Source organism: Aspergillus clavatus, genomic scaffold (assembly GCF_000002715.2).
Source record: "Aspergillus clavatus NRRL 1 1099423829802 genomic scaffold, whole genome shotgun sequence".
Classification (NCBI taxonomy): Eukaryota; Fungi; Ascomycota; class Eurotiomycetes; order Eurotiales; family Aspergillaceae; genus Aspergillus; species Aspergillus clavatus.
The window spans coordinates 771211-795705 of NW_001517097.1; the positions used below are offsets into that span (position 1 = coordinate 771211).

The 24495-nt window shown below is 51.0% G+C and overlaps 6 protein-coding genes across 6 annotated transcripts, besides 4 other annotated features; 2 read left to right on the plus strand and 4 right to left on the minus strand.

The window, feature by feature from the left end:
• Nucleotides 1-984: 984 nt before the first annotated feature.
• On the plus strand, nt 985-2405 carry ACLA_035890 (TauD/TfdA dioxygenase family protein; the record flags this gene model as incomplete). Its single annotated transcript, XM_001270811.1, has 6 exons — nt 985-1184; nt 1241-1446; nt 1503-1957; nt 2012-2048; nt 2102-2235; nt 2289-2405. 6 exons carry the CDS (start codon nt 985-987, stop codon nt 2403-2405), a joined length of 1149 nt encoding a protein of 382 aa, XP_001270812.1.
• A 566-nt stretch (nt 2406-2971) lies between these two features.
• Nucleotides 2972-4892, minus strand: ACLA_035900 (HECT-type E3 ubiquitin transferase; the record flags this gene model as incomplete). The annotated part of the gene is made up of 3 exons (XM_001270812.1): nt 2972-3265; nt 3348-3623; nt 4161-4892. 3 exons carry the CDS (start codon nt 4890-4892, stop codon nt 2972-2974), a joined length of 1302 nt encoding a protein of 433 aa, XP_001270813.1.
• Nucleotides 4893-5254: 362 nt separating this feature from the next.
• ACLA_035910 (questin oxidase family protein) lies at nt 5255-6658 on the minus strand (the record flags this gene model as incomplete). Its single annotated transcript, XM_001270813.1, has 4 exons — nt 5255-6006; nt 6064-6191; nt 6248-6393; nt 6458-6658. The coding sequence occupies 4 exons, from the start codon at nt 6656-6658 to the stop codon at nt 5255-5257; spliced, it is 1227 nt and encodes a 408-aa protein (XP_001270814.1).
• Nucleotides 6659-7072: 414 nt separating this feature from the next.
• ACLA_035920 (GABA permease GabA) lies at nt 7073-9692 on the minus strand (the record flags this gene model as incomplete). The annotated part of the gene is made up of 15 exons (XM_001270814.1): nt 7073-7242; nt 7298-7376; nt 7426-7573; nt 7623-7751; nt 7807-7884; nt 7936-8137; nt 8191-8215; nt 8272-8304; nt 8354-8382; nt 8431-8465; nt 8517-8595; nt 8645-8759; nt 8813-8884; nt 8936-9000; nt 9599-9692. 15 exons carry the CDS (start codon nt 9690-9692, stop codon nt 7073-7075), a joined length of 1353 nt encoding a protein of 450 aa, XP_001270815.1.
• A 478-nt stretch (nt 9693-10170) lies between these two features.
• Nucleotides 10171-10208: a microsatellite.
• Nucleotides 10171-10212: a microsatellite.
• Nucleotides 10213-10764: 552 nt separating this feature from the next.
• On the minus strand, nt 10765-15266 carry pex6 (AAA family ATPase peroxin 6; the record flags this gene model as incomplete). The annotated part of the gene is made up of 3 exons (XM_001270815.1): nt 10765-11176; nt 11244-14991; nt 15077-15266. 3 exons carry the CDS (start codon nt 15264-15266, stop codon nt 10765-10767), a joined length of 4350 nt encoding a protein of 1449 aa, XP_001270816.1.
• An 834-nt stretch (nt 15267-16100) lies between these two features.
• Nucleotides 16101-17283: a microsatellite.
• A 2611-nt stretch (nt 17284-19894) lies between these two features.
• Nucleotides 19895-19924: a microsatellite.
• A 753-nt stretch (nt 19925-20677) lies between these two features.
• ace1 (putative C2H2 transcription factor (Ace1)) lies at nt 20678-23363 on the plus strand (the record flags this gene model as incomplete). Its single annotated transcript, XM_001270816.1, has 5 exons — nt 20678-21209; nt 21269-21561; nt 21624-21859; nt 21912-22184; nt 22244-23363. 5 exons carry the CDS (start codon nt 20678-20680, stop codon nt 23361-23363), a joined length of 2454 nt encoding a protein of 817 aa, XP_001270817.1.
• Nucleotides 23364-24495: the final 1132 nt, after the last annotated feature.

Here is a 24495-nt window from a genome sequence, read left to right on the forward strand (position 1 = left end):
CAGGGACCGTTGAGTAGTCTCGATTATGCAGCTCTTCATGGACTTATGACATCGGAGATATTCCACAGGCTGCATCGACATTATTCATGGCAGTCGAATCAGCCAATAAAGCTGATGTTGCATGAATAGAGTTGATTCGTAATCACAATGAGCGATGGTGCTATATTTCGCCATTTGATCATCATCTCGGGGTCTTGTCTGACGATCATCGTTTCAGTCTACAGCCTCTGTGCTTTGCATGTTGAATCCTAGCTTATCTGTCAAGATTTTGGATTGTTTTCGATGATGTTCAGGATAAGCTGGCGACGGGCAGCTCGAAATTTCCCTGGGCCACATCTTAACCATGGAGTGGAGGACCAGCAGAAGCGACTGATTCTTCTCAAGACCCAAAGGCCTCTCACAACGATTAGACTATCGAAGCCAAACTCCTTTGAGCGATCTAACGGAGAAGTCTGCCTATTTTCGTTTTCAACGCGTGGATGGTTGTCTTGAGTGTTGTTGCGCGACTCGACAGCGTGATCACGTCATGCTTGGCCACGCGCAACAACTATAGCGGAGGCACGGCGTCGCTTAGAGCGTCGAGGCACAACATGACAGCTTATCAGAGAGGCATCTTCAAATAATCAAGAGGATCAGCAGGAGGGGCTAATGTCGAAACTACTCTTTAGATCCTTTTGAGCCAATCCGGGCAGGGACAGCTCTTCTATCACGCCATCTCCAATCCCAGTACGACCACCAGTGTGTCAGAAAACGACCGGGACATTCTCTATACACCATGTCTTGGGTAACCCCGCGTCGGTTAGAGATGTCCTTGGGATTTATGACGGGATTCGATGCATGAGAGCATCCTCCGCAGTGATTACGCGAGCTTGAGCCGGGTGAGTAATCGGGACGTGGATGGTGGATATATCTGTCCAGGTTCCCTCTATGAGTTTGGAAATGTCAACGCTTCAAGTTTCGTCTCTCAAATAAGGAATCCCGATAATGGCCCCCTCCCTCGTTGATAATGTCGCCCTCCGCGCGGCGCCGGTGGCCAAGTTGAAGACCGACGCCGGGTTCAACAAGGAGAACGTGATTGGATACGGTGAGACATATGAGCATGAGAACGAGATCAAGGGCACGGCGAAGCAGCCTCCCGCCGCCTTCCCTAATTACCTTCCTGTCTGGGATAACGAGACTGAAAGGTACCCCACCCATGACCTGCATTCACCCTTTGAATCATGCTAACTGACGACATTAGATATCCTCCATTGACCCCCTTCGAGCACTACGATCACGGCAAGGACGCGGACCCATCCTTCCCCGATCTGCTGCCCAAGGACAAGGCGCAAGTGGATCACCTCACCCCAACGATTGGCAGTGAAATCCGCGGTGTGCAATTGAGTCAGTTGACGAAGGAAGGCAAAGATCAGCTGGCACTATATGTAGCCCAGAGGAAGGTCGTAGGTGGGTGACAATATGCCTTCCACGCCTACAATTCTCAATACTCACAAGCCCTCCAGCCTTCCGCGACCAGGACTTCGCACACCTCCCCATCGACCAAGCCCTGGACTTCGGCAGCTACTTCGGCCGCCACCACATTCATCAAACCTCTGGCGCCCCCAAGGGCTACCCGGAGATCCATCTGGTGCACCGCGGCGCCGACGACACAAGCGGCGCGGATTTCCTCGCCACGCGGACAAATACCATAACATGGCATTCGGATGTTACCTTCGAGAAGCAGCCTCCCGGCACAACCTTCCTGTATCTGCTGGATGGGCCGACGACTGGAGGAGATACGCTGTTCGCCGACATGGCGCAGGCATACAAGCGGTTGTCGCCGGAGTTCCGTAAGCGGCTGCATGGGCTCAAGGCCGCTCACTCTGGCATCGAGCAGATCAACAACAGCTTGAACAGAGGGGGTATTGCCCGTCGCGAGGGGATCACATCAGAGCATCCGATTGTTCGAACTCATCCGGTAGGTCTCCCGCACCTGGGAGCAAAGACAGGACAAGCTAACAGTGACTACTAGGTAACCGGAGAAAAAGCCCTCTTTGTTAACCCGCAATGTGAGTAGTCTCAGACGTTTCCTTTTTTGAAGATCATTGTCTGACGTTGATAGTCACCCGCTACATCGTGGGATACAAGAAAGAGGAGTCAGACATGCTCCTCAAGTTCCTGTACGACCACATTGCCCTTTCGCAGGATCTGCAGGCGCGTGTCCGATGGCTTCCTGGAACGGTCGTTGTTTGGGATGTAAGTACTCTGCAATATGGAATTGATAAACCCAATCAATACTAACAGGTCAGAACCGTGTTGTCGCGCACTCTGCTCTCTTCGACTGGATCGACGGACAGAGACGGCACTTGGCAAGAATCACTCCCCAGGCCGAGGCGCCATATGAGACGCCTTTCGATAATGAATGAATGACAAGGTATCCAACGGGGCTGCATTGAGTGTGTTGGAGGTCATGTTCTCAGTCCAACGTGATAGCACTTAACGGTATGAAAAATCGCAGATATGTGTTCGTTCCAAGTACTTTTCTTCAACAGTCCAACCGGGTAGATCGTCCATCCAATCTCTTTTTGCTCATACCAGCGGAGCGGTAGCCACTGCACTGCACTCGTATTGCCGTCATCACCTTCCATAGCTCCAGCATAGATGCGAGACTCTTGCTCAGTAGCACATCCCGCCTCAGAGCACACTCTGGGACTCTCCCTCTTCTTGGGCGACTTGTCCAGCTTTGATATGGCAGATACATCCTCGGCCTGTTCCCAAGTTACAACCTCGTTGTATTCAACGCCTGCACCTCCCCGAGGGTACTGAGCCGCGGTAGCCATGAGGATTTATTTCGCCGGAATGGAGGCGCTTCAGCCTCCAAGCCCCCGAGAACCCGCCTTCTTGTCCGAAAAGAAGACACAATTGAACCCACCCGCCCAGACACAAATATGCGATATGATACCCCTACTCCATCCACCAACCATTCCCCCACTTACTCCCCCTTCTCAACCCGATGCAGCATCCCAACCCTCCACTCCCGAAACTCCCTCGCAGAGCCCGGCAACATCGCATTCCTCTCCTCCAACACACCCCTCAGCTCCCGCATCACATCCACGGGAACCCTCACCTCCTCAACCGACAGCAACGCCGGCCGCCCACGCCCAGGATCCAGGAACGAATCCACATCCGCGATCTCCTGGAAAAAGATCTTCACTGCCCTCTGTGCGGTGACGCTGTGCTCGGCGCTGGAGTTCGAGTAGCGGAAGTCCGGGTTGAAGGCCCAGAGCTGCGATTGCGATTGCGTTAGCGTTAGCGGATGCAAGTAATGAGTTGGGGGGGTTAGCTGGGGGGGAGGGGTTGGGATTTACCAGGAGGCCTGAGGAATGGCCGGAATGGATGACGAAGCGGCGGGTGCTTTCACGCTCGATGAGTTCGAGGAGTTGAGCGGCGATGATGGATTCTGTGGGCGGGGAGTGCCATGTTGGTTGTGGTGTTGATGGGTTGGCGATGGTTGCGGATAGGCTTGTTTTGAAGAGACGCCAGCCCTGGGCTACGGGGTCTTCTGTGCCGAGGAGGGAGTCGCAGGTGTCGCAGGCTAAGGACGAGGAGTCTTTGGGTGTTTCGCCTGATGCGAGTGTTTGTACCTATGGGTAGGAGATCAGCGATCCGATGTGTAGAAGAGGTGGAGAGATATGCCTGACGCCTGTTCTATTCAACCTATTACTCTGCTAAAGAAGACTACGGGCTTTCTAGAATGCTATCTACCACCGGCATATACCTCGCTTAATCGCGTTAACCCCATTACTCAGGGGAAGTCCCTCAAAGACTGAAATCAACGAAGAAACAGCGAGGCTGCCTTCCATGCGCGAGACTAGCCTTGGAGAGCCACAACGACATGGTGGCTGAAGCAAGTGAGGAGCGAAATCCATCTCATAAATAAAGAGGATAACTGCACCCCAGAGGCTCGGCCACCATGCAATCACGACTGCACCTTGACCAGCTCGCCCACGGTCAGCAATACTCAATATCGGGCAATTGTATCGAAGACCCGTCCATGGTAAAGAAAAGGCCTCCTTCTTTTTGCCCATGCACGCACATCCCCACCACAAAGTCCCAAACCACCAGCAACGCAAAACCAAAACCGAAAACCCGAGAAAAAAAAAGAGAGAAGAAAAGCCTACCTTCTTCACCCCTCTACAATCCTCCTCCGCGACCAAAAAACTCACCACATCCACAAGCACAGTCCCACGCCGCGCAACAACCTGATTCGCCGCCCCATAGCCCTTCGTCTGCGCGTTACCATCTTCCCCATCCCCATGCCCATGGTCCTCGGGATCCGGTTTATGGCAGTGCCAGAAATCCATCATCTCAGCCCAGTTCCCGCTCGGCAGATCTTTCCAAACCCAGCCGTCCGACGCATCACTCATTTGTGAATCTGCACTATCCAGCCCAGGCGCATCCAGAATGAGGCCCGCACACCGCCGACAGCGCAGCTTACTCGACGGGCCCATATCCGCCGCCGTCCAGGGGACGAAATCATCAACGGCTTCTGTGCGCGGCAGCGCATCATCTTCGCTGTCTATCCGCATCCGGAATGAGTATTCCTGGCGTGCGCTGTGGGAGTCGTTGGCTGGTTGCGTGGGGGCCTGTCTGCTGGTGTTGAGGGTGTGTCGTGAGGCTTCGTTCACGCGCGCGGGGAGCTTGATGGTATCTGATACGTGGCTGAAGGGCCCTGGTAGCGAGACTGTGACTGCCTGGCGGGATTCTGAGAGAGTTATTGTGGGACTGGTGTTATTTGTGTTAAGATGGGAGGGGAGAGAAATGTAGAGTGTGATGTGGCGGATGTTGGGGAGGAGTTCAGCGTGGAGGTAGATCGACGCATCTGCGTCTGGTTTCTCTGTTAGATCGGCCATGGTGTTCTGTTCTGGTCCTATAGTATGTAGAGTAGTATAATGTACATTAGTATCAAGTAAATGAAGAGCAAATGATGCGATATGAAGATCTGTGTTGTTACGAAGAGGTGAAGAAGCAGCATGTTGGGTTCACCTGGAGCTAAAGTGCAAACGACGCAAACAAGATCGTGGCAAATCACGTGATTATTGCAGTATCGACCAATCAACAGCCAAAGAGGTTGAGACTGCGATCAGACGAATAAATAATCAAGGATAATAGGTAGGCAGTACGAGTATCAAGATTAATCAAATATCGTAATGGGCCCGCGATGAACATTTCAATCTGGTATATATACAAGAGAAAAGAACCAATATTCCCTGGATCATACAAACCCTCCCCAGCCATCAAACTCCTCGGCAAATTTTGCAGCTGCTTTCAGATAGAACTCATCCGAATCCCCCCACGTCGTTGCAGCCTCCCTCAGAGCACGTATGGCCTTGACATAATGCGCATCGGTAGAGTGCTCGGTCGTGACAGCCTGATTAGCCGCCCATTTCCAGTCCCGCCCTTTCAGATCGTAGTTTCTGATCCGATCGAGATCGATTTCTGGCCTGAGCTGCGCAATGTATACAGCCAGTGTCAATAGCCACCACTGCCGGACGAGCGGGATCTGAAACCGCCCGGGCACAAATGGGAGAAGAATGCGAACCGCATGACTGGTGGTGAGGATGTGGACAAGGAAGAAGTCGTATTTGTCTGTTGAGTCTTGGTGTGTAGCGACTAGTAGCGCAGCAGCGAGTTCCTGGCTCTCGCGGAATTGTTCAACGGGGTTCTCAATCTTCCAGGCATTCCAGTGGTCGAGGAGCGCGGCCTCATGGTGTCGGAAGAGAGTATCGAGATTATTGTCTCCCGGCGTAGCGAAGAGTCCGTTGAAGCGCTGATCCGCGCGCACCTTGCTCAAGACCTCGAACATTGAGGTGGAGTGATACGACGCCTCGGCCTTAGAATAAGACGGATCGTCGAAGTATTTGTGGATATCGCTGTAACAGGTCGCTGCAAGCCCGAGGGCCTCCATAGCAACCTCGCGACTCGACATCTCAAACGCATATCCCAGATGAATCAACGGATGTCCCACTATCACCGTTAGCATCAGCGCCAGCATCATCTCGCCCAATCATCCAGGAAACATACAGTCCGAAACCAGCGAGCTAAACAGCGGCTCCCTGCCAGAGTAAAGATAATGCGTGAGGACTTGCTTCCAATCATAGCCGTCGCGCACGAGCTCATCCTCGAAAAAGTCCACGAACGCCCGCTGGTACCTGTTCAGGGTCAGCATCTTAGTCCCTTTTCAGGTGATAACGGCCATGGAACATACTCCCGCTGTCCCAGATACTCTCTCCAATCATTCGGGCTGATCTCACTCGGCGCATCAACCCAGGGGTCCAGCGTCTTCGACTCAGCCTCATACACGCGATTCAGATCGTCCGCGTCCGCGCCCTGTAGGAAGGACGAGCTGAGGATCTAGACCGAGTCAGCAAACCCTTGAAAAAATCAGAATTCAGAAGCGTAGAGTAAAGTAACGAACATGAGGCGCATGGTTGTGGAATTTCCGGTCATTGTACAAGATCGCGTGGTTGGCGTGGTTCAGCTTCAGGAGATGCTTCAGAGCCCGCGCCGGCTTTTCGACTGCTGTGTCAACCTCGTGGACCTTGACAGGCGGGATATCGAAGACAGTCTGGCGTTTCCAGGAGGGAAACTTGAATGAAGGGAGGGAGAAGGAGAGCATGATTGTGATGGCTAGTATATGTGGGGCTTAATGTTGAGGTTGAAAAGAGCCATGCAGCTCAAGGACCTGTGTAGGAGCTGTGATCCTTGCACTGCTTGATTTCTACTGCAAGTGAAGCTGATATCAGGATGGAAGTTGATATTCTTCGGCTATTCGATGATGATGATAATGTACAGATTTGAAGGAGTGCAGCTTGTGAGTGGTTCTGGTGAGATCTCGAAAAGCTGTGGGGATGCAGCTCGTTTTGACTGTTGGGGAAGGATTGGTGGCCTCAGGTGTCGATGATGTAATGGTGCCATACAAAGACCGCGGCAACCAGTGGACTTATACTATAGAACATGTCTTGTTGTGTAGCCTCTATAGAATACGTGGACTCAATCCATTTCAATGAATAGTCCCAGATGCTGGCTGAAGCTACTTTTCACGAGGTGCAACATCGTGGTTAGACGGATACTGGGTGACTGGGTGCTCCCCGGTCAAAACGTCTATATCGGCGCGAGGCCCAGTGAAGTTCTTTCGGCCATCAACAAACCACTGAATGGTTGAGATAACCATGATAATGCCGATCGCAGCAACACAGTAGTCTAAAATCTCATGTTAGCGGAGGAGATCTAAGTTATCGAGTGCATGAAGACTTACTCATGTTGCTACCCGAAACTGGAAGCTCGGGTGGGAACAAGAAGAGCACAGTGGTCACAGAGATGTACACCAGTGAGACCTTCATTATGTTAGTTCATGTTCTTAGTAATGGTTGAGGTGGGACGTACCGCATTAGCAATCCAGCCGACGATGTTGGGGAGCACAAACGGCCGCTCGGGCAGCATGTTACGCCCTCGGAGGCAGTTTACAGCAATTGGAATGCCATATGCAAGGTCCAGTAAAACCACCGAGGCCGAGACAATAGCATTGAAGGCACTGTGCCATGTTAGTTCTGACATTGGACTCGCTAGCGACGGCAAATCACCTCGTGGAGCCAAGGAAGATGCAGCCAAAGATCACAACCAGTACGAGATTTAGGTACAAGGCGTTGAGCGGGACCTTCAACTTGGGGTGCACTTTGCTGAAGAACGGTGAGGCTGGTAGACCTCCGTCTCTGTTTCAATCTGTTAGCTCCATTCCTCAGGCAGGAATTGGGGTTGGATGGTCACCTTGCGAAGGCAAAGATCATACGGCTGCTGGTTGTCATGATAGAAGTGGTTGCAAAGAGCATGCAGACCAGGGGGAACCTGCACAAGTGGTTAGGAAAGCTACAAGAATTGGTCTCTGGAAAATCCTACATGAGCAAACAAATGGCTCCAGCATTGCTGTTGGTTGCGTTTTTGAGGATCTGCAGGAGAGGGCCCGCGGATGAACTGATCACATCGTCGATATTGCCAGCAACGAAGAGGAGGACAACCAGGAAGATGATACCCGTCACAGTTCCAATGCCCACACAACCGATCATGATCTTGGGTCCAACGACGGAAGCATTAGGAATCTCTATAGTCTTATCAGTGACGCCGATAGATCCATAAGTATCGTCCGCGAACTACCTTCGATCATATGTGCAACGCCATCCTTGGAGATGTTAGCCAAGAGAATGCCGGATCAGTCAAGGGCAGACGACGCCTTACAAATCCTGTGACACCGAGTCCACCTTGAAGCAACTGTATTCGTCAGAAAGAATCCATTTATTGTTCTTGAGAATGAACGTACTCCAAGCAACCAGGCGACGCCATCAGGCCCTACGAGAGTCAGTCTACGCACGTATAGTTAGCAGATTCGAGACTTACAGCCGGTATGATTGATAAAATCTGTAAAGACAAATCTGTCCGGTCGGTTAGCCAGTCATTCTCAACAGCTTGCTGGGCACCCTTACTCTCCCGAGCTGTAGTTGGGCGATGCGCACGCCAACACCGTGATGGAAATGACCGCAAACCCGGTGAGTGACCAGATGACTAGATCTCTCAGTATTTCCCAAGTCCATTGAGGAAGGCACCGTCTTACAGGCACTTCGGGTGACCAAAGGTAGAAAAGAGTTCATCAAGGCGTTGATGATGAATCCTGCGATATTGTAGGCGATGTAAATGAGGAACTGGTGCCAGCGCTGGGCCTCGTAGGTCTGCGCAGGTTAGAGTCAGTCACTGTCCACAGGGCTGCAAGGCAAGTTCTTACCGGGTTCATCAAAGAAATCACACCCAGGATCAACTGGCTACCCAGAAGGCCACCGGTAGCCACCAAAGCAACCTAGATCGTTCAGCCCGAGTTCCAGTAAACCCTTCAGGATCAGCCACCTACCCAGCCAGAGACATTCACCCAGCCGGTGATCCAGGAGAGAATCGGCATCCATCGTTGCCAGGAGACTTGAAGCGCTTAGCACAACCCAACCATTCAACTTCCTCGGCAAACTTACTGACTATAATGTAACCAAAAGTCAGCACTCTCACGTAGCCCTCTCCAATCCGCAAGACACAAACTCACCTGCAACCCAATGGTACTGCCCACCGGCCCTAGAACCCCATCAGCGTCTGTCCTTCAGAATCTTCGCGCCGAGTACTAACGTAGGATACGCAGAGAGAAACTCTGCGAGTGATGACGCGATGCACAGGTTACAGATCCCCGCAGTCAGCAATCCTAGCCATCCCCGCCGTCAGCAACAATCCCAGGAATGTTAATAAAAATGCACAGGTGCATCGTACCCCAGACTACACTCGCACTGCCTCCCGATGGAAGACTTAGTGATAAACTCGCAGAGAGAGCCGTCCATGACTGTATGCCGAACCATCAACGATCAGTCATTTATATAACATCCCTTCCCCCGCCTGATTCTCCTTGTCTCAGATTCGAAGTGCAACATACGTTGAGAATAGCAAATGCCAATCCCAACATCGACCTATACAAGCAACCCTCATCAGTATGCAAGGAGGACCATCGGGTATAGTGGTTGGCCGAGGGGCACACACAGCATGGAGAAATTGCGATCCAACTCGGCCTTGTAGCCCATGGCCGCCAGCTGGGCGTCATCGTCACCGTGGTGATTTTTGATCGAAGACATTCTGCCAGGTGAAAGCGGATCAATTCTTCAATCCAGGGAGAACTGGGAAAGAATACGGAGAACAGAGAGGGAACAAAATGAGACAGGAAAGCTTTGATCGATCGGAGTAGAAGAGAGAGGGGGGAAGAAGGATGAAGACGAGCAGCACACCATAACACAACACGACTGACATACCCCCCAGCTAAAATACTACCCTACACTACGCAGTTCGGCACTTACGATCATCTCTCACTCAAAGGCCCAGAATGACTATACTCGGAGTCTACGGAGTAGTATTACGGAGTATCTGGATAGCAGTAGGGGAGGATACCCGTGGAATTTGCCTCAGGACCTGGCATATCACTTGACAGTTTACCTATCTATCTTTCATGTCTACTCCGTGTGGAGTATATTATCTCTCGATCTCCACAGCCGATTGCGGGGAGGATAAAAAAGCAGGATTGATTGTTACTTTGTTACATAAGAGACATGGGGTAATATCTTCAATCTTCAATCTTCAATCTCCAATCTCCAATCTCCAAGATAGATAGCGCCCTATGGAGAATGCGTACCCAGTACATCATGGATGATAGGTAGACTACCTAGGTAGTACTCAGTCAGCGTGGTATGATGCAATTAGAATGGACGATGATCCCAGCCAAGAGACTCTCAACAGTGATTTGCGGACATCACCGAAACATGGCGCCGATGGCCAGTAGGAGACTGGGAGGAAAAGGAGGCGGACGGGGCGAAACGGGGAGGATCTGCGGCATCCTGAGGGCTAAGTTCTGCCAACCGCAACTGCTAAGCTGGGAGGGAAAGCTTGTGCACGCCGAGTGAGGAGCATAAATTGTTAGTAACACTCACTACGGAGTACCCGAGTATAACTTAGCTATCGACGGAGGAGTTCCGAGGTTAACTAGGATGGAGACTGGAAGAGACTTATCAGAGCTGGCAGTATGTCGCTTCTCCAATAGATAACAAACTAGGGAGAAGATAGGGAAGCTCGGGAGTCATCATGCTCTCTCAATGGTATACAGCATCCGATGCCATTAAAAATGTACATGCAAATAAATCCAATACCCATCCCTATCTATTGAGACGAGTCCACCAAGTGGTCCGTTCGGACAATGTAGTCCTCGTCCCCGTTCGCAACAGGCCCATCCTCCGTGTAGCCATCGGGTTCTCCTCCTCCAGCAGTCAAGGCCTTGTGCTTTCCCTTGCCCTTGCCCTTGCTGCTGATGGAGTGCCCACTCGCACTTCGCGCCATCGCCGACCCCATCTTTCCTTTCCCTTTGCCGTTGACAAGTGGGACGTGATCTCCATTCATGACTGGCCCATCCACGATACCGTCAAGCTGATGTCCCAGCTTGAGGGCTTCCAGGGCGTCGCCAATGGTTTGCGGGGGCTTGGAACCGGATCCCGAGGTGTTTTCAGGCTCTTGCTTCTTGTCGTCAGACTCGAACGACCGCCGAATCCGCTCGAAATGTTCCAATTCCTTCGCGCTACACATCGTTAGCAAGCACTTTGCTAGTAGTGGAAAAGATATATATATAAAAAAAAAACACTCACCTGACACTAGGGACCATCTCGCCCTGAGCCCGGGTGAAATCGGCCTCTGTCACCATGACAGCAACGTCATCCGGGGTCGCAAGATGGTCGAAAAAGTAGGCCGTGCTGACCGGTTCGCCTGGTAGCTGCTTGATCTTCTCATCCACTGCAGTAGCCTTGCGCGTGATGGCCTTGAGCATCGCGTCCGAGCATAACGCATAGAGATCGGCTCCGGTGTAAGTCAGGGGCAGTCGGTCGGCGACGCGGCGCAGAGACACCTCCGGGTCGAGATTGAACTTGCGTGTCAAGGCCTCCAGGATGGTGGCTTGTTTCTCGTGCGTGTCGGAGACGCCCAAGTAGAGCATCTTGTCGAAACGACCGGGACGCAGCAGCGCTGTATCAAGCAGATCCGGCCGGTTGGTCGCGCCAATGACAAACACACCGCCACTATTCTCTTCGCCTCCATTCATGCCATCCAACTCGGCGAGCAGCTGACTGACAATGCGATCCATCACGCCACCGCTGTCGCCCTGGTTTCCACGTTTCGGCGCCACCGAGTCCAACTCATCAAAGAAGACGACACAAGGGCGAGCGTCACGAGCTCGCTGGAAGACTCGTCGAACATTCGCTTCGGATTCACCAATATACATGTTCAGCAGCTCGGGACCCTTCACAGAAAAGAAATTGAGAGAGAACTCGGTCGCAATGGCCTTGGCAAGTAGGGTCTTTCCAGTACCCGGCGGACCATAGAACAGGATACCACTGCGTTTCTTCATGCCCTTGGCGAACAGCTCAGGCCGCTCCAGCGGCAGCTGGATGGTTTCCACAAGGGCGTCCTTCACATTGGTCAACCCACCGACGTCGTCCCAGCTAACATTCGGAATCTTGGGTGCGCCAATGGAATCGGCGAAGTTCTTCCGTGCGGCATCGACTGCGGCGTCGAAATCAGCCTTGGTAATTCCTCGTGCTGCATCACCACCGGAGACAAGGACGTCCCTGACGCTGACCTTCGAGCCCGCGTCCAACTTGCTTGCGGTCTCTGCTAATTTCTCCAGACGAGCAGTCCGGATCGCTGACGCGCGTTCGACGACATCCACCAGGTCTCCAGCGACGAGCGCGGCGGTCTTCAGAGCCACCGATCCCAGATCAACGTCGGGCGCTAGCTTGATGCTCCGCTCGGAGACAGCGTTCCGAAGAATACCTTCACGCTCCTTCTCTTCCGGGGCAGTCAGCTCGAATTCATGAGTGAACAGACTGCGTATTCCTTCGGGAATCTGCTCGACGTCCGTCGTTGTAGCAATGACAACCCGTGCGTCTGCCAGGATCTCGCCCATTGCAGATACTATCCGGTCGGCTGTCAACACCTCAATGTGCTTGATGAGAAGCGCGGTGCAGTGCGAACCGCAGTGGAAGGCCCGCTCAGCTCTTGCTTTGAGATAGGCTTCAGTTTTCACATCACCGCCATTTGCGCCCCCCTCCGTCAATATATCGTACGCATCAATTGGGAAGGTATGCAGGCCAATATCCGCGCAAGCGCGCGTCGCGAGCGTGGTTTTGCCAATGTGTCTCTGCTGCGACCGCAAAAGTATCACTACCGGCTTCATGCCCAGTTGGATTGCGCGAGGACTCGTCGCCACGGCCATCAGCTCACGGATCCGCTTCTGCAAGGGGGATACGAATGATGGCGGTGGCTCGACAACCAACCCGTGAGGGGTTGGTACATCACTGACGGATTTGGGGACGGTCTTGACACCTAGCCAATATTCCCACCCATTATCTAGGGTGCCAGGGATTTTGCTGACGTCGCTGCCAGCCTGCACCATCCGGGTTGTCGCCGTGTCAATGACGGCCACACCGCCCCATTGATCTTCCCCGGCTTCATCTTGATCGTCGGGCAGGGTGGGAGCCACATGGGCTACACGGAACCAGGCCACGCCGATTTTCTTTAACCCGGAATTGGCAGCCTCTCCGGTCTGATTGAGCCGTGTAGTCAAGTCTTCATCCGCAGCGCTACCATCTGTAGCCGCAGCACCGGAAAAGACAGCTCGACCGAGACCCTCGTCGACACTGATGCCCACGAGATCGCCACTCTTCACGAGTCGCCGTTTAGATTCAAAATATTGCTTGAGACCTGCAAATAAAGCGGGCTGGAGAACACGGTCCATGGAGAGCGGCGTCGACACCTTGAGGAGATTCACTTCCTTCGCCAGAGGTGGTTGGCGGACAACGCTGGTCTTCACTTGGTGCAAGACGCCAGATCTAGATGCCCCTGTTGCAAATGCCATCGGCGAGAGACGTAGATATTTCGGATTGTCTAGATTGTTGAGAAGCAGTGGGGGGACATATACGGATGGAGTCAGGCGCACAGGAGGGCGTTGTGAGATGCTGGGACGGCGATCGGACGATTGGTTGATCGAATACCGAGGCTTAGCAGATGGAAGACCCGGCAAACCGTAGATCTTGACTGCTCGCCAATCCCCATTATCCTCCTCCTGCTCGTTGAATGTACCAAGATTAATTGACGAAAAGAGATTCGTTTGAGGTTCCTCAGTAGCCTCAATCTTCACCCAGTCGCCGGAGAAACAACCGATCTTCGCAAGTGTGCTGATATCCACATAGATGAATGACCCCGTGTCATCGTCTTCGCGAGGCTTGGGATGCAGGAGCTCAGCAGGGATCCCACGAAGGAGACCCTCCGCCTTGAAGACCTTGCCAGATGCTCTACCGCCCGGCCGCAAAGTGGTCGACGTGAAATTTGACGCAACGGATCCCGGGGTGTGATATCCATCAAGGCGCCGACCACCAGCACGAGGGGTAGCGGAAGTGATTGAAGACATGACTCCGGAAGGAGGCTGGGGGAGTTGCGGGGCCGACAGCGAAATCATGTCGTCCAGCGAATCATCCGAGGTATCGCTAACGTTGCCGGCCGAGTCCTCGGTTTCCGAGTCGTCCGGGGGTGTTGCGCTTTCCAATTCCGCCCCACTCTCGGTAGGCTTGTCTTCCGCAGCAGAATAAAACTGCTCGTTAGACGTATCATCCGCCTCATCTTCGGCGACCTGCTTGAGCAGACCGGACGTAGACCGTAGGCTTCTCTGCGCCCTCTGGCCCGGCGGGCGCGCTTGGATGAGAACAATCTTAGTTGTTGGAGCAAGTAAGCCCTGGGAGACAGGTTCGCAGAATGAGATACGGGCAGGAGGAGGCGCAGCGTAGGTGATTGGATGCGGTGGTAGCGGAAGCGGCAGTACATCGCCAGTATGCACCACCTTCTGTGTCCCGAGAGCCTCTCTGACCGCTGCGGTGAGTCTTTCCTCCGCGTCAGCCGCTGTCTTTTTGGAATATTTCTTCATCTCGAGACCCTTTCCGCCCTTTGCCCACATCCCGTTCGGGCCATGCGCATTTGTGGTAAACCCGCCTCCAAACTTGCTTTGGACATCATCGTGGTTCCGAAGCAAGTCCCGCTCAACCGTGACAAATACAGTGTCTAGATGCAGAGGAACAACGTCCAGAGCTCGGATCTCGACGACACGCTGCGCTTGTAGGGAGTGGCGCGTAGGATCAAGTTTGGTCAGGGTCTGGATGAATGGCTGTAGGGAATCTGCCGAGTCTGGGAAGAGCACCGTTGAGTGGGGGAGGGGAGCAGGATGAGAGCGATCCAGAGACTCCAACCTGACGGGAACGATCGTCCAGGCCAGATCCTCCACCGCGCTCGACCCAGGAGTATACGGCGAGATGGCGAGATAGCGGATTCCGGTGTCGTCTGCAGCCGGTTCTAAGAATTAGCAAGCGGACACACAACATGGGCCAAAAAAGACCCTTTCTGTGAGAGTATCCGCAAGGCCGCAATTCTCACTCACCTGTGACCGAGGGCGGCTGAAAGAGGTCGTTTGCCAGGTCATCCGACACAATGCCAATGCTCCCGCGCAGTTGGCTGTCCAGGGCCAGGCGCGCAGAGATGGGTGCCCTATTGCGCAGGCGCCGCTTGGCAATGTTTCGCCTTCTTCGCTTTGGCTGCTCAGCGGCCATATTGTGATGTTCGAAGTCCATACTGTCGGGGTGTAATGGTGTGTCCGGGGAAATCGCCGAGGTTAGAAGAGGGTGCAAGCTCGAGAGACCGAGGCGGATGGTGATTTTATTACAAGATCAACGGCTCATCTTTACCATCCCAGGGCCGTTGATATAAAGAGTCCAGCAAAGAAGGGCCTGAGATGTAGTCTATGTGATTGCGGGCAAAGGATGAGGGCTTGGAGAAGAGTCCGGGGGAAGTGAGTGACTGTTCGGCACCGCCCGAGCGTTCTGCCACTTCCCGAAGCCGAGGTCCAGCTGCTTCACGAGACCTAGTGATCAAGAAAGCATAGATCTGGGAAGGGTTTCATTATCAGGAAGAGTGAGATAATTATCAGAATGCAATACATCTGGAAGGTCAGTAGTAGCTCTACAACGAAAGAAGGCGGTAAGAGCGATTCTATTCCCATATTTCCATAAGGCTGCGTTTGAACCTCCCCCACAAAATGGTATCTTTTGCCTTCTCCGCCATCCAAAGTATTTTTATACCTCATATAGCTCTATGGCGAGTTCCTTATCAACAGACTTCTCCCTCATGGGGGCTATATAGTATATGCCCACCAGATCCTCTCTGTTTCGTATCAGCCTAATCATCCTGTTGACAGTCCTTATACTCAGTAAACAGCAAGAACATTCTGTTGATCTTAGAGAGCATCACAAATAGACAGTATGTACATCATCTGGTAGCTCTTACAACAGAGAGCCAACACCCAGCCCATAGCTCCCGATCAGCCCTGGCTCGCAATTTAAGCGTCTTGGTCTCGCAATTGGACTCAATGGCACGGCCGGACCAAGCGAATCACATTCTGGGCGGACATTATTTTAGACTGGCGTATAGTAGTACATCACAAGAAGCTGATATATGGTATGCTTCTCCATTAAGGTGCTACAAATGTCTCCAGATGAATGTTGATTCACCCTTATAGATGGTTGACTTGATGCTAGTCATCAAGAACTTCTATAAACTATATTATTATAATGCTAAGACATCCACACACATTATAGATGAGATCCTTAAACTAAAAGTAGTAGCTGAAGCTAACTAGCTAGATACTTACTGGGATTTCAGGGATGATATTAATATACTTCATGTTTCTGGACTTAAATAAGGGTTAGGTTATTAGAGATAATAGATTATGCAGTAATGCTAGACTAGATATTATTTTAGACTAGTGTATAGTAGTATATCACCAGAAGCTGATATATAGTATGCTTCTCCATTAAGGTGCTATAAATATCTCTGGATGAATATTGATTCACCCCTATAGATGGTTGACTTGATGCTAGTTAGCAAGAACTTCTATAAACTATATTATTATAATGCTGAGATGTTCACATGCATTATGGATGAGATCCTTAAACTAAAAGTAGTAGCTGAAGCTAACTAGCTAGATACTTACTGGGATTTTAGGGATGATGTTAATACACTTCATGTTTCTGGACTTAAATAAGGGTTAGGTTATTAGAGATAATGGATTATGCAGTAATACTAGACTAGATATTATTTTAGACTAGTGTATAGTAGTATATTACTAGAAGCTAATATATAGTATACTTCTCTATTAAGGTGCTATAAATATCTCTAGATGAATATTAATTCACCCCTATAGATAGTTAACTTAATGCTAGTTAGCAAGGACTTCTATAAACTATATTATTATAATACTAAGATGTTTATATGTATTATAGATGAGATCCTTAAACTAAAAGTAGTAGCTAAAGCTAACTAACTAGATACTTACTGGGATTTCAGGGATAATATTAATATACTCTATGTTTCTGGACTTAAATAAGGGTTAGGTTATTAGAGATAATGGATTGTGCAGTAATACTAAACTAGATATTATTTTAGACTAGTGTATAGTAGTACATCACCAGAAGCTGATATATGGTATGCTTCTCTATTTAGGTGCTACAAATGTCTCCTGATGAATGTTGATTCACCCCCGTAGAAGGTCAACTTGATGCTAGTCAGCAAGGACTTCTATGAACTACATTATCGTAATGCTGAGCATCTTGAACAGGGGGGTTCAAATTCGGAGTTTGTCCGGCGTGCGGTATGCATACGTAGTATACCCGGGGGTATTCTAGCACGACATTCATCTGCACCTCGCGATTTATTAACAGCCCTTCTTTGAATGCTAGACGAGATGGATATCGAGGCCACGATCTAAGATGATAAGGGGATCACTTGGAGCACACTAATTTTGGGGATAGACCGTCATCGTTGATCGTTCTGAGGAGATGCGCCTACGCAATCCTAGCTATATTTGGTATGCTCCAATGGGTCAACGGAGTATACTGCAAGTGCCCAATGTATGGTGCGAAGCAGATGATAAGAGTCGCAGAGCTTCCTGAGGTCACTTCTTCACAGAAGGGCAGTGAGACTGGGCAGTGCCTGGATTAGCGAAGCTTGGGTGTGATGACAGTGTCGACGGCTTCAGGCAGTACAATTCCATTAGCTTAGTGCAGAATCATTAAAAGTGCATACCTATATAGATGTAGGCATCGACTTTTTGATTGAGGGGATTGCGCGGACAACGCGTGGAAGAAACAATCAGGAGATGATGGCTCTAAGGAGACTATCTAGACAACGAAGGTACCAGCAGTAGTTCGATCTAGTACCCGGAGAATGCTGTAGCCTACCCTGGAATAGAACAGTTGTCGCAATGCCTCGGGGTACTCGGGGTACACGGTACAAGGGGTTAGGTGACAAGCATCGAAAGTCTCTAGCTAATCCGGGATGTCCGAGAGCAAAAAAATAGAAGACCAGGTCAGAGGACAGGGGCACCACCGATCACTGCGCCGAGCAGATGAATCTGGGCTTGATAATTCCGCAGGGTACCGAGTTTCTGGATATTGTGTTGGCAGGGATTCGAATCGAATGCAACAAGATTCAATGGAAGAAAAACGGTTGTTTGATTTGATGGACCTGGAATCTCTTTTACAGGTGGCAGACATATTATTATTTGAGAGGAAGAGAAAATGAGCCATGGACCATGCCAATGGAAGTTCGACTGCAAAGTTGCGCTTATGAGAGTTGGACATCCCTTTATGATAGTGTAAGCCAGTAAGCAACATCCCACTTGTGGCGGAGTCGGAGTATCTGCCACGCTGTTTACAGTAGTGTTCATTGCAGTTCTTTTGCAGCTACTGTAGTAGACTGTTCCCCAGTCATTTTTCGTTCGATCATTTGATGAGAGAAACAAATACAAAAGCTGATGGGAGTGGGACAGTGGCCTTCTAGATTCCCGCCTCCTCCTGTCATGCACAATATGCACCAAGCCACCAACAGACAAGGACGATATCTCGGGAACAGTCACCGACATATCAAGACTCTCCAAGGAATATGATTGGACTGAGGCGCATAATGAGCGGTCGACGATGCGGACTAGAAGATGAGGCTCGTAGACATCCTCCGCACATAGCCACCGACGTGCATGGTGGCACGACGAGATGCAGCCAGTGCTACGGAGTACTGGTAGTTAGATAGAACTTGAGTAGTTTAGTAGTAGCCTGCATTACTTTAGTGTGTCAAAAAGGATGAGAACAAGTTACAAATACGAATCCAGCAGGTGTTGGTTGTTGTTGTTGGTGGTGGTGGTCTTTTCAATCGACGCCCACTGGCTACGAGGCTCTTGCTCACTGGACAAAGAAGGGTGTTGGAAAGCGGAAGATCAACAAATCAGTCAATCCCAACTTCCCAAGATCTCACCCCCTCAACTTCAAGTCTTCAAGTAACCTGCTTGTCAAATTTTAGTGTTCTCAACAAGAATTGAACCCTGTTCGAAAAGGGGCCAGTCCGAGATGGAAAAGTGAGACATCCCTCGCGTCTAGAGGAGTGGCTACTGGCTACTACTACTTGCTGTCCAAAAGGTCCTCAGAACTTAGAAGAGAATGGCCCTGAAACGGTTAGGTTGCGGACTTGCGGCTCTCTCGCGGTCGGCGTCCCAAAGTGTCCGACTCCGCTGGTATTGTATTTTTCGGATCATGGAACTGTCCGGCCCGTTCACGTTTCACACTAGGAACAGGCAGTGCAATACAGAAATGATACATTGTTACCACTCGACAAAGAGACAGTGCCCCTTTATTTCAGGGAATGGTTAACTACTGACAGCGACTCCCGAGTGACGATTATTCCAACGACTGTGGGTTTCCAAGATTAGTAAAGACGACGGGAGATGCTTTGGATTGACAATGTAAACTCATCATCATTGTCGAATTGTATCACAATTCTAGACGATGCTGAATACACAATAAATACACCGTAAAAGATTACATAGGTTTACCACATCAGAGGACAGAGACAACAATAAATACCGCTAAGTGACTGCGCCGATGACTGATAAGGTAAAGCGCCAGTTGAAATGGGTCATCAATGATCATTGAGTGTAAGCAGGCCAATCAGAGTAAAGAACAACCCGACCACACCTTCCCTATCTCAGCCTAGCGTGCTCGTCTATCAGGCAGACACCTGAACGTCGTCGAAGCCGCCGCAGCCTGCGGTCCAACAGGTCCGCTGCTGGGCCAAAACGGCCTCCCAGCGCCTGCTGAGGTTGTCCTGCTCATACCATCATCATCATCAATAATCATCCATCCTCGCTGTCTTGTCTATCTATCCATCTATCCATCTATCTATCCACCCTATCGCATTCCATTCATCCCATCCATTTTTCTTTTTTCATCATCCTCCCCCGCCTGTGAGTTCGATTTTTGCTATTCCCTCTTTAATTTTCGTTTAATTATCGCATTTGCCGTTGTTGTTATTGTCCAAAGTATCCATCTACTTGTACCAAGAGGACAAGAGAGAGTGAGAGAGGTATTGGGACAACAAGGCCCGCCATAAGTCTTCCCATAGACTGCTCGATCCCTCGTTATATGCCTTCTCATCCGACCCGTCTCAATCATACTTCTACTCCATCCGACCACGTTTCTATATCACATTCATATTTGTTCTCCATCGCCTTTCATTTATCAATCCATCCATCGTCCAGGACAGTGGTCTCCATCTCATCGTGAGCCCGCTATCAACGAGCACTTCATCCATCTCAACCAAACGTGCAACATCCTACAGAGCACTGCATCGCTGCCATCGCCAACTCATCAGCATTCTTCCATCACAGTGAGTGCCGTGGCTCTATTCAACTATATATCCTCCAGCTACTGCTGCTGCTGTTGCTCGACACTTAATCAGGCTAACTTCGAATAGACACCGCGCCATTGACTCGCATGTACGTCATTTGCATCGCTCAAAACAATCATCGCTTCGAATTCATTTGATTACTCCGCGTGTGAGTGAGTCACCGCAGCTGGTCAGCATCCGCGCTACCCTGTTCGCTTCCGCTGACCTGCGAAGTCTGTCTTCTCTTGTGACTCGTGCTTGCCTCTCAGCCATGTCTGCTCCCCAGGCTGAGCCGACCCGGATTCATCCGCGTCGCCGGCCCTTAAAGACAGCACCTCCCTCCCTCATCACGTCCGCATCTCCTGAAAGCCATGATGGTCCTTCGAGTCCGTATTTGAGAAGGGCAGAGACATTCCACTCGCCTTCCCCAGCTTCAGGAGATCAGGATCCGGTCCTTAACTTCCGGACCCTTCCCCGTCGCTCTCCTACATGCCCCAGAAGCCTCGAGGCTATCGCCGCCGGAGAGCAGCGCATGGCCAACATCTTGAACCACCTTGACCTTGACTCTCTTGATGCCACCGGTCCACTCAACTCTTCTAGCGACAACGACCTTCCTGTCCCTCGAGGTGTTCTCCAAGCTCACTTCGACTCGGAACCATTGGCGGATAAGCCCACCAAGCGTCCACACTCGCCCCAGATGGAGCCTCCCCGCAAGGTCCGCAAAAGCCATTCCCATGCCTCGGATAGTGGGTTGGGCACCTCCCTCGGAAGTGAAGCCCTGTCAGCATCCAACAAGAGTAAAGGTATGTTTCAGACCATCACTTTCCCCGCTCTGCGACATCCACTAATAGTTCGGCTACAGTGAAAGCTGGACAGCTGTCCTTTGAGCCCCAAGTGTCTGGCATGTCTGGCTCTCAGATGACCCAGTCAGCCATTACCAGTTCGATCTCTGCGATCAACCCTAAGCAAATCGCGAAGTACCAATTGGGCGCGCGTGCTTGCAAGCAGATAGAAAAGAACCTCCTTGTTCCGATTCTCGGTGAGGAGAAACTCAAAGCATTCCACCCACTTGTTCGCAGTGTTCCTCAGCGGATCGTCAGTAAAGAAATCAACTGCCTCCGTGATCTTGAAAAGACACTCCTGTGGCTCGCTCCGGTAAGTGGATTTCAGGCAAAAGGCGTTTGGTGCACTGCTCATTGTTTTTATTCGGTTTGAAGCATTATGCGACCACCAGGGCGTCGTATATCGGCTTTTGCGAGTTTACGATTCAGTGTCTTTATTCGACTGTTCAGCATCTCAACTCTCGCGATCAACGGCTGCCAACAGACCGGCCTTACACTAACGGCTACTTCCTTGACCTCGTCGCACAGATTCACCAGTACGCAGCAATGATCAATGCATCGCGAAACCAGATGTCTTCCAACGAGAAGCCAGCACGGGCTAGTGCCTCGAGGTATATTCTTACCCACTTCTCTCGAATTGTTGTATGCATTTAACCATCCCAGTAGTGACCCTGTGACATTGGAAGGCGGGTTGTCCAAGAATGGACGACCTGCTGAACTCGTAGTTCACAAAGACGGCGAAATGATTTCACTACGCACCGGAAAGCCCTATGAGGAGGGCGCCACACCCTCGATCAAGCGTTCTCTGAGCATTGGATCCGTCGATGAGGGTGTCGAACGGTCCATGGCTCGTCGCAAGAAGAATGCTCCTCCAATGGACATTAATCAAAAGTGCAAGGACTGTGACAAAGTCTTCAAGCGACCCTGCGATCTGACGTGAGCCTTCCCGTTCCCCTCATTTGTTTTTCATTAGTGGCATGCTGACTCTCTGCCAGGAAACACGAGAAGACCCATTCGCGGCCGTGGAAGTGCAACGACGACTCCTGCAAGTATTTCGAGGTTGGATGGCCCACAGAAAAGGAGCGAGATCGTCACATCAATGACAAGCACTCTAAAGCACCCGCTCTGTACAAATGTACCTTCGCGCCCTGTAGCTATCAGTCGAAGAGAGAGAGCAACTGCAAGCAGCACATGGAGAAGGCGCATGGCTGGGTCTATGTGCGTTCTAAGCATAATGGCAGAAATAGCAAGAAAGCATCTACGAGAGCCGCCTCGCAGACGCCTAGCATTGCGACTCCAAGCTCAAAGGCTCAGGAGATCCTCACCCCTGCCACCCGTCCTACTCCTTCGCCATTCGAGTCTGTCGCTTCTTACCCACAAAATCCACCCTTCTCGTTTGCCGATCCTCCCACGCAGACCGCCAGTGAAGATTTCCCGCTCTTCACCGAGACCGGCCCTTATGCGGATCTTGCTGGTGGAGTGAATGCTTTTAGTCCGCTACCGACCACTTCATTGGATTTCCAGGCGTTCCAGTCCCAGCTGGAAGCAGCAGATCCCAATGGTCTGATTCTTCCGTCGGACTTCCAGCGCCAATCTCTAGACTCTGCATCACCGGTTCCAGATCTGGTTGCCACATCCATGGGTTTCGATGGCTCTCCCATTGCATCCACCGACACCAGCAGCTTGAACTTCGACTTGGATTGGAACCAGCTCGAGGTGCAGAATCTGGACGAGGAGTTCACGACTCTGAATATGCAGCTGCTCACACCACCTAGCTCATCCGAGGTCAATGCGTTGAACTCCTTCTCCCGAGACCCGTCTATTTCCAATGCCTCGCCACTGCAGCACTCCGGTCTCCCGTTCTATTCTCCCAGTCACTGCCATATGGACGAAGGGGTGGCGGGTCTGCAGGAGCACACCGAACAGAAGAAGCTGGATTTCCCTCTGTATGGACACCAGGCCAATCTCGGACTCGGTGCGATGGACATGTCCCATCCGTGCCACCTGCCCGGCATGCAGAACCTTGACCAGATGTTTCCTCCGCTCGATGTCCAGGACAGTATCGCTTACATGAATCAAGGGTGGCCACAGGATGTTGATATGGATCTTTTCTAAAATGCCAAAATGACTTGGATGTTCTGTCGTCGCTCGTTTTCTCTGCGCCGTTTGCTTTTGGAGTTTGGGACCTATCTGGTTTGGCGTCTGTTCTTTTGTGCTTTTGGAAGCGTGTCTCCTTATACGCTAGAGGATCGGCAATCCCTGGCAACTTTCGACCTTGCTGGCTCTCTGCTTTGACTGTCACTCTCCACTGTTCTGCGTTGCTCGGAGGTGGCCCTCACAAGAATCGAACTCACGGGGGTGGGACACTGTCCGCTCCCTTGATTAATTGGTTATGCTTGGCTTGAATTGGCTCTTGTATACAAGGATAATTGACTATGCTATTGTTTATATGTATTCCGTTGGTCCACCCTGTTTCATTGAGCGATCTTCCTGGCTTCAGATCAGATGAGTGTTCTGCCAATCACTCCCACTACGGGGAATTTATCTCATTCAATCCTTCCCCCCAGGAATCATGTAGTCTTGCTAAGGCTAGGCGTAAGCTCGTAAGATCTTCAGAATTAATTGGACAGTCGAGTCCGGCCGAGTCTCACGTGTCTGAGACTCTTCTGGGTATCAACTATCGACGATGCCTTTCTAGGGAAAAAGTATGCACACATAGCGGGGCTACAGGGCTGAGACCCCCAGCTGGACGTGTTCGGACTCAGTGGGACTGCAAGGAAAATACTGTTATAGGAGAATCGAGGACCAGTCAGTTGAACTCCGTACAAGGGGAACAGGAGTCTATACTATGGAGTACTACAAATTAGACTAGGTAGCCACATTTCGGTTGGCTGGTGGATAATTAATGGATTTGTCACTGGCTGGAAGGAAGAACTGACGACGCTCAACTCTCCTCCTGTGAGTTCACGGTTCCTCGCTTCCTCCTCAAAGTTGTCGACTCTATTTCCTCATATTAGTGGACTTTCTTCCTTCTTGAAGAAAGCTCTTAATTATTTATTGTTCTACTCCTTTTGTTCTCTGTAGCATTATCTCCAGAGAGTATCTTCTCTCCCAGCAAGACAAAAAGCGACGAGTCCTGCCCGCTTGGCATTGGATCGCAGAGACGTCATCCCCCTCCTACCCCGAAAATCAACGACTCTTGTGCCAGCATATTAGGCAGACGGATTCCGACCATCTCGCATCCGAG